Below are 9722 nucleotides of genomic sequence, written 5' to 3'. Positions count from 1 at the left end.
TGATCTAATTAAATAAAAATTATACACACACATTGAGTATACTCCGATTAATTACTAATTTATACTATCTGTAAAGGTTAAAAGCCTTAAAGGAATTACTTTAGAACGTTGGCAAAATATGAATTACCTGAAATATCCTTACTTTACTTATTTAATCCACAAATAACTACATGTCCCATTGACTAATGAATTATATCAATAATTTTATGTTACATATCTAAAGTACCAATTTTGATCAATTAGTAATTTTATTTTTATCTTTTAATAAAATAAATATAATAAAAATCTGAATTACGACCTCGTTGAATATGCTTCAATACTTATGTATATAATATATATATATATATATGTATAAGTATTTCTTAATCCTTAATTTATGTTTTTTTTAAGACCAAAATTGTTCCATAAAATGTGTGGCATTGACGAGGGATCCTAAGTGTTTTGATGAATTGTACAAAGATGATGTTATATTTCCTAAGTGCAACAACATTTGATGACAGCTCTAATAGTTCAAAGATGTAGCACCCACATCCACATGTGAGATTTGTTCAGTCTCATGGTTTTCTAGTACCTTTCACTTAGAATGATGACAATCTTTTGTCAGGACAGACAACATACAACCACAAATTAGGTATGTAATCAGATTGTTTGCGATTGCTTTTACTTTTATTATTAGATTGAAAGATAAACAAATTCCAAGTAAATCAAAACTTGTATATACAAAAAGTAAATAAACATATCACAATTTATCTCATACATTATTACAGATTAGTCTATCACACTTGTCACTTGGTGAACGATTCCACAGATAACGTCTTATGCAAGTTTGATCTTGAGTTATCATAAATTGCTTTCATCAGAGCCATCGTTACGATATATTGTTGTTCGTACATCAATCTTACGTTCAAATTTAAAAGCCAAGCAAATGAGCCGATCGATATATCCAGTTCTATACCTACACTCGCATGTTCTTGCTTGATGCGTTTACTGACTCTGGAACAAAGTTTCTAATATGAAATGGTAGCAGTTGAGAGAGCAGAATTGCTCACCTAGTCCCATTTTATTTCTCTGTGGAACGTCCATTCCGAGGGATTTATGGTTGTTTTCCCATCAGCAGCGACGAGATCATAAGGGGAGTCCTCGGAGAATTCAGTTGGCATGGATTTCCAGTGTAGACTAGGTTCCCACTCTGCTTGCTTGAGCACCTTCAGTATTTCCTCCACAACTACCTTACTGCCCTCAGCTGACAAGTGAACCCCATCGCTGGGAGGGAATTAGAACACAAGTGAAAACAGTGACTGAGAAATAAGCGAGGTACAAAGGCAGAAGTGAGGCTTGAATTGTACTCACGTAAAGCAAGCATTCGACCAATCTTCTCGTTTCTGGATTGCAGTCCAAAGATCGATTACCTTCAGATCCATTTCTCGGCACAATTCTATACAAGCTTCTGAATATATCCGGCACAACTCATTTGTGCGGACTAGCTCACTGAAATACGAACTGGTAGGGGAAAGAAACAACAAAAAGCAGCATACTGAGTATCAACGGAACGAAAACCACAGGTACAGTATGTCATTTTCATATGCAGCTAGTTGAGGAAATGCCACCTACGAATTTGTAGTCATACCTAGTGTTTTCACGAAGTTTAGCCTCGTTAACAGGAGGGCAACTGAGAAATATTATGCGAATGTTGTCCGATAGATTCTGAAAAGTAAATGAACTTATACTTAGGAAACAGAAAAAGATTCAACAAGAGGAATAGTCTTGTTAAGCATAAGAAAGAAGATCAATGACAAACCTTACCAGAGCAGTTCTTTTATAATGAACATGAATGTCATTGAGAAAGAAAGCAAGATTACAATAGATAATAACTTTTCAGGAAGATAGATAGGTCACACAGAAATTGAGTCCAAAATTACTCATCGAAATTTTTAAGATCATGGGCGCCACCTTTTTCATGAACCAAACTTATGTCAATAGTTTGTTGCACATGAAATTGACAAAATGACTTGAAAAGCAAGAGACTCATTGTTACAACCAAGAGTATTGTTTGAAAATGCAATATGTTACACCAAGTTTAAAGCAAAAATATAGCATTAACATGAAGCCACTGAATAAAATTACTCCAAATGAGTTATGCTACTATAACAAACATATCATGTCATTGTTAAAGCAATTAATGGAATCCCCTGACTTGCATCATTTTTTGAATTAGATCATGGAATGCTTCTGGGCTATTTAAAACTTGAGAAGTTACCTTAAGATGGATTGCGATTTTTTTCATGTTTTCAATATATTCCGGAAGAGGTACATGAGGACCTAGTCCAGATGAGTGAGCTCCCATGGAATCATTGCCACCAAAATACACAATCACCAAAGAAGGCTGAATAGCAGTGTCCTGCAACAGCAAAATCATCAGTCTACAACTAGAGAGAAACGTCATTGAGATATCTGATCTGATCTCTTTATCTAACTTTTAAATGAACCGGTCCTCCACTTTCTAAAGAGGTCATGGCTTGGGAAGGATAATGCATACGAGAACTTGTTAATTACAAGCTTAAGTGCTAATGGAGATCTTGTGCTCTGAATATCCGGAGCCAGGTGCATATCAATCAAAGATCAAGTCAAAACTTGATATTGCAAGACGTTGACTGTTTCTGTAAGTTCTGAAAAGTTATTAACACTTTTCCTATCATATATATATGGAAGAAAAGTAAACAATTTGAGCAAAATCTATACATCGTGCGATATTACTTTTCTGATATCACAGGTACTTGAGGTAGTTTCTTCAGTAGCTAATTTCATGTACCTTTGGAAAAACTTGATCAAGAATTTGGACAGCTCGCCTTGAGTTCCAGCCATAATAACCTCGTGTAATTATATCAGCCTACAATGGAAGAACTTAGAAGATCATTATCAAATAATAGACAACTAAACAAAAGTTGAGTTACAACGGGAAAAATGAGAAGACTGGTGATGCCCCAGAAAAATACTATCTTGTGATTCTCATCTGGAAAATAAGCAAACTGAAAGCTTGTGTCCACTATGGGGATATTATTCAATTAGTATATAGATACCTCTTTCCTCACATAATAGTTTTATGGCCAAAGACCAAATGGAGCTGAACAGAAAGAGGACAACTGCAAGTATCAGAAAAGGAGAAACATCCTTGACCAAAGAGCAGGAAAGTAGAAAAGATATTGTCAAACCAATGCCACAATCATGTGCATCCAATGATTGCCCTTGTAGGTATTATATCTCCATGAAATCTGGATCAAAACAAAATATTTTCAGAATGCAACAAATGGGTATATCCCATAGTGCATAAGGAGGAAACAGAAGTTTAACAGTCGACGGTTCCTTTTGTTGGGAATTTCCATCCATTTCAGGCGCCATGGGCGATCCATATGTAGCCGGACAACACAACATTTCACATAATTAAGATAGTTTTCACTTGAAACATCCAAATCATTATCTTGAGGTTGACTGGAATAAGCCGGACTTTAATGCAATTGGAAGAACTATGACTTACTTTACTTCATGTCAGAACTATACCACATTCCAGAATCATGCAGAGGAGATAAAGACCAAACATATTTTGTTCCTAAAGCCCTTTCAATGTGAAGAACACCTTTTTATCCATGGTTGTAAAAGAGAAGCTCATACTCGACATACTTCAGAGTATCAGACAAAAATAAAGCTTCATGTTCTGATGTCTCGCCCAAAAACATCATACACCGGTCAAGGAAAAGCTATGTACACTGGAGTTAGCATTTTCCATTAGCTAAAATCCTTCCATATATGAAAGAAAGCTATTATGCAGATTTGTAAAGCTTTGCATCATTTACTGGGCATTTGAGTCTTTTGAGGTAATCAAATGTGACACCTTATGTGGTTCATGAAAACCAAAGAGCTCTAGAGTTGCATAAAAACATGGACATGGATAATAGCACTTTATTTGCAATAGTACATGCAAATTTGTATAATTTTAATGATTTTGTTATGTAGATTATTTATAATTTGGTATCATAAAACTTTTCCAACCTCAAACATTGCCATATTAGTATCAATCAACATTATTCTTGGGATGTATGTAACATCTATTAATATATTCTTTATTAGATTATGTTATATTCTAATACTATTCAACCCGTCACTTAAAAGTAGAAATTTTTTTGGCCACTTGCCTGTAAAAGAACTGTTTGAGTAGAAAAACAAAGAACCAATTTGAATTATTCATGTCCGTCATAACAAGAATTGAACAAGTGTATTTTCTTACAGCATATTGCACATTTTAAACGTTTAAAAATTAAAGTCAATCACAATCTCATTTTCATCTAATAAAAAAAATATATTGATTTGACGCCACTAACATCAAACACAATCTCGTCAACTAATCCAAATATATTTTCATTTTAACACAAAAATTATTTTGTTACCTGAATTTTAGCGTTATTGTCAAATTGATAAATGAACCCTTTTAATGTAATTTAATCTTATATCAATTTATACTAGCCCAATATAGTTCTGTGATAAAATAAATTACAATATTAAAAAAATATTTAAATGATAAAAATGACTCATAACAAACTATTTTAGTTCATTATTCAATAACTATATTAGCATTATAATAAACTGGGTAGGAAGTGGTGGTTTTAAAGATAAAAATTACTGGAATTTAAGCAAAAAGGAATTTTTTAATTTAACTTTTAAAATATTATGGTCTAAGAAAAAAAACAGAGAGTAAGTTAAATAAAAAATAAATATTTGGGTATGGGTGGGATTTGGACCTAAATACTTGTGTGTTGATGTATGGGCAAAACTTAATACCACGAGATGCATATTTATTCATTAATTTAAGATTATTAATTTATACACTTTTGCTAAATCAATCGACTAATTTACTTTACATCCAAAAATTCTTAAATGTTGTAAATATTTTTTTTTCATATTTATGTTTGGACAAAATTTCCAGAGTCTTGCTTTTTTATTTTCATAATGACAACTCCAAATTAAGTTTATGATAAATTGATTTGAACATAACGTTATAGTTTAGAAAAATGAAAAAGAATACTTGAAACTAAAATTTGTTGAGCTCAATTAATATATGAAATACGTAAAATTTGTTTGAATTTGACCCATAGAAAATAATCAAATTAAAGTTGAACACAAATTCAAATGGATTAAAAAATTATACAAAAGTTAATAAGTCCATCATTTTTTTTCTTAATTGTTCAGAAGTTTCTATTTCTACCCAAATCCATCATTATTGGGTAATTAATTAGTGACAGTCTATTCTGGTAAAATATTAAAGAAGGTATCTACTATACAAGTGACCTTAATTATATGGTATTATTACGCTATCAATCATCCAAAGAATCCTCTAATATGATACTAAAAATGCAATTTTTTCGAATTCTTTTACCACCCGACACTCCAAATTTAACGTCCGGCCTGCTCCTCGCGTGGCCTTTTTCGTCAAAAAGTTAACCACGACATGTACTGTGCAATATTCAAACACTTTTACATGGACCCAATCTCAGCCAACTAAAAAGAACATGAGATGGAATTTGCAAGCCCCCGTATCAGAAAATGCAATTTCCTCTGTTCCAAAAATAACAAGACAATAGTTTTTCCGATGCGAGGGAAAAGAGGGGAAAAAGCAAAAAGAAAGGGAAATAGAACGTACTTTACGGGCATAGACATCGGAGAGGATAGCACCCCATCCGCCATTGCTGAAGCTCAGCTGCACTATTGATGATCCAAACAACACGAACAATGGCCGCTCCGGTCCCACCATTTCTCGTTCTTTCCTCTATTTGAATTTGGAGTTTTCCGACACCAACAAATACCTAGACGCAGGGTATCACAGATAACCAGTGCGGTCGGTCGAATTGATTTACGTGAGACCCATCAGTGAAGGATTGGATTTATTTCCCTTGTACCAGCACGCTGGGTAGAGTAGTGTAGTGGTTGAAAAACAAGATCAGCTAGGTGTGGTGTGTGAGAGAAACAGGAGAGAGAGAAGGAGAGAGAGAGAGAGAGAGAGAGAGAGAGAGAGAGAGAGAGAGAGAGAGTTAGAGTTGCAGGGGACGTACAGTGGTGGTTGGAGTGGTAGCAGTAGAGTGAGGGCTTTAATGAGGGCGTTGAGGTTTTACCAATACCCCACCTTTGATATGATTATGAATCTATGATGCCATGCTCTCAGTTTAATTTCAATTTTATACCAGTATTTATTATATTTTTTCTATTATAAGTATCAATATATATAATAATATTAAATGAGGAATAAAATAAAATTTTATATATTTTTTTTACTTATATCGATATTTTTTAATCAAATTCTAATAAAAAAGAGCTGGATGTAAACAATAAATTTTCAAATAAAGTGTAAGTGTAATTTCAAAAAAAAAAAATGAGGAAAAATATCATTTCGCATTTTGATATGGGATTCGAAGTGTAATCAACCATTTCATTTTAGAATTTGTTTGGTTCAAATGAAATAAAATGGGAACCGAAAGAGGCAGGAAAATAGGATTCCGAAGGGTTTCATTTACTCTATTTATTTATGACTATGGAAGCGCTTTTATATATATATATATATATATATATATTAGTAATTTAGTATAAATTGATTCGATCAAATTTAATTTAAATAAAAAAATTATACAAAATTGATTCAAATATAATCAAATTCAATTTAAATTAAAATTATCGGGCTCACTTGGTGTACTTGAAAATATTAGCATTCTTTCATGTGCATGCCTTAAATAACTCACCAAACAATTGAAAACCTATGTTCATACTTATGGGGAAGGTTGAACAGAAACATCCATATTTATGGCTACATAACTTTCCTTTAAAAGTTGATGACCGTATTTTATATATGTGGTGTGTGTCTGTTTATATGATATAAAATATATTATATTTTTAATTAAAAATTTAGTCTAATTGTCAAAATCAAAGACAATTATCATTTATAATGTATCTAGTTATGGCAACGAATCGGATTCGAGGAGTTGCCAAAACCCAAGACCCAATCCCTCAAAATTTTTCTAGACTCGAAAAACCTGACTCACCCTGAACCCTGATCTGACGAGCCGATTGGACCTATTAAGCTTGATTATAAAATTTAAAATATGAAACTCTATTATGGCTTGAAAATCATCACAAATGGAGAGTGGGTTCAGATTTAATCCGAATTCATTGTCATTCCTAAACGTGTCCAAAGTATAACAAAAGTAGCAAGCTTTGCTAATTCCAGTGGCCAAATACTAGCAAAGCTTTCAGAAGCTTAGTCGATATATCCCGGCAGTCCTGTCGTAGTTGGATAAGTTTCGGAGAGCATCTCAATCTATAAGAAAGCAAATATGTATGTGTATATATATAATAACAATAATAAAAAATAATATTACAAGAACAAGTATGAGAAATTTTAGCTCAAATTAGATTTATTTAGACCTAAATTAATTATAGAGTAGAATTACACTTATCATATGATTGATTTATAATTTAATAAAAAAGATTAATCACATAATAATTGTATTACAGTTGCTGTGTGATTAATTAAATTCGACCAGACCTGATATAGGTTATAATTTTCCAAATGTAGAGAGTACAATGGAGGGCCTATGATCCATTTACCCAAGAGCTTTTAGAGTTTTGCTTTATGGATCCAATAGGTAACTGGGCCGTGGGGGTACGGGCATATTTTTGTTAAATGTTCAAAATTATAAAGGGATAAATATATTATCTTCCGTTGAAGTTTGGTGTAATTATATGTAAATTTTGTATGATTTAAAAAATTACCTTTAGTGTCCGTGAAGTTTGCTTTCGTCTAACAAATAAGTCCATCAATTAGTCAAATTAACTGAATTTGTTGATATTAACAAAAAAATCAGAAAAAATCTATATTTACGTTCGATTAACTTATCACTAATTTATTGCAGGTTAGATAAATTTTTTACGATCAAATTTACCCTCAAACGTCTTCACGCGTTAATGCATGTGAGGAGATATATCTTGACTATTATAAGAGTAGTTTATTTAGAAAAAAATTATTTGACTTGCAATAAGTCAGTAATAAGTCAATCGAGATTAAATATCAATTTTCATTCATTTTTTTTTATTAATATTAGTAAATTCAGTGAATTTTCACTAATGGAGAGATTTATTTGTTAGCTGAAAGCAAATTTCATGAGTGTTAGATGTAATTTCCCAAACTATAGGAGGTCTAACTGTAATTATACCAAATTTTAGGGAAGAGAATGTAATTCCCAATTACAAAAGCAGGTCCAATAAAGTCTAATTCACGAAAATAGTGTTCGCAATGATTCAAGATGCACAGTGGACAGAGCTGGGCTAGTCCAGCCTAAGATCGTAATTGAACCAATGAAAAATAGGCTGGGTTGGCCCAAACCTGCTTGGGAACAGGTTGGTCCTCACTGGGCTGAGCTAGGTATGCCAGACCAATTTTTTTTATAATAATAATGCATGACATATAAATTTCATGTTATTCTCCCAAACTAACTATTTTAGTAGCTTTTTTTTTATACTTTTGGAACTCTAAAAATTATTATCATTATTGTTCTATTTCTAAATTTTTTAGTACTTCAATTTATTAATATTTTTTATTTATTTTTTCAAAGTTTATTATGAATCCTTTTTGAATTTATTATCATCTAAGTTCATTATATATCTTAATTATTATTTTTTCCAGTTATGATATTTTTGTGTGATTTAATTTATTATTTATTTTATTTAAAAATACTACTATAAATTTAAGTTATTCATAAAAAAGTAAAAAGAATAGGCACATTCAAACCTGATTAGGGCCTCAATCGGGCCAGTTCACAGGTTTGGGCCTGGTTTATAAATGGACCCAATTGGGGACCATTTAAAGGTCCAGGAACGGTCATGAATAGTAGTGGGCTAGTCTTGGGCCGAATTTTTTTGGGCTGGTCCGTGCCGATCCTGAGCCGACCCGGCCTACTATGCACCTGGAGCAATGATATATTTTGCTTCCTTGTCCAATTTTTCTCATTTCATCTCATTTCATGAAATATTTTTTCCTAAGACGGATAATTATTTTGAGAATTTTTCGATAAGGGAAAAATGCTTTTCTAGTCCCATAAGACTAGGCCGAGTCTGTTTTGGAATCATAACATTGGCAGGTGTCGTTTTCAGTCCAATAAGACACAAAATCATACTTTTTAAGTCCCAAGATAACAACTAGTGGCATGTGCCATGCACATGGCCATCATGGGTGTTAACATTTGCTTGAGTACGTGAGGGGTCCTCATTTTTACTTGAAACTTTGAAAAAAGGGGCAAAACAAATCAAATATCCTCCCACTCGTTCCCCCTTTCAAAATCGAAAAAACCCTAGGGAAAAATTGAACAATTCAACCGTAAATTTTTTATTTCTCTTGCATACTAACTAAATCCTGCTTACCTAAGGTTCGTTTTGGAGGTAGCTTGAAAGAATGGCGTTAACGCATCTTTTTTTACCCGCTTGGCTGGTGTCTATGAGTGTCCCAAATTATGGTAAGTTTCTTTTCACTTTCTTGCTCTTTTTGTTGTATGAGTTGCTGATGTTGTTTCCCAAAAGGTTCGTTGTGATATTTTGTTTGGGGTTTTTGTTGTTTTCAACAATGGTCCCCTTCCCTTCTCACTTTCTTCGTTTTTTTTGTTGTATGAGGTGCTGATGTTTTTCTCCAAAAG

The 9722-nt window shown here is 32.6% G+C and overlaps 1 protein-coding gene across 2 annotated transcripts; it reads right to left on the bottom strand.

Moving 5' to 3' along the window:
* LOC105160882 (GDSL esterase/lipase CPRD49) lies at positions 738 to 6207 on the bottom strand. Of its 2 annotated transcripts, XM_011078386.2 has the most exons (7): positions 6099 to 6207; positions 5690 to 5952; positions 2810 to 2887; positions 2258 to 2398; positions 1628 to 1704; positions 1351 to 1500; positions 738 to 1263 (listed from the first exon to the last, which is right to left on the bottom strand). In XM_011078386.2, exons 2-7 carry the CDS (start codon positions 5798 to 5800, stop codon positions 1050 to 1052), a joined length of 771 nt encoding a protein of 256 aa, XP_011076688.1. In that variant the 5' UTR covers positions 5801 to 5952; positions 6099 to 6207; the 3' UTR covers positions 738 to 1049. The 2 variants fall into 2 exon arrangements, with proteins under 2 accessions (XP_011076688.1, XP_011076687.1); XM_011078385.2 differs by lacking the exon at positions 6099 to 6207 and having other exon boundaries at positions 5690 to 6073.

Source organism: Sesamum indicum, linkage group LG4 (assembly GCF_000512975.1).
Source record: "Sesamum indicum cultivar Zhongzhi No. 13 linkage group LG4, S_indicum_v1.0, whole genome shotgun sequence".
Classification (NCBI taxonomy): Eukaryota; Viridiplantae; Streptophyta; class Magnoliopsida; order Lamiales; family Pedaliaceae; genus Sesamum; species Sesamum indicum.
Note: the sequence above shows the minus strand (reverse complement) of the source record. Positions and strands in the feature narration are given on the sequence as shown.

Coding starts and splice junctions, on each gene's coding strand:
- LOC105160882 (XM_011078386.2), bottom strand. CDS start 5,800: ATGGTGGGACCGGAGCGGCCATTGTTCGTGTTGTTTGGATCATCAATA. Junction 2,888..5,689: donor CCGATGTCTATGCCCGTAAA/GTACGTTCTATT, acceptor CTTCCATTGTAG/GCTGATATAATTACACGAGG. Junction 1,501..1,627: donor AAACTTCGTGAAAACACTAG/GTATGACTACAA, acceptor TTCCCCTACCAG/TTCGTATTTCAGTGAGCTAG.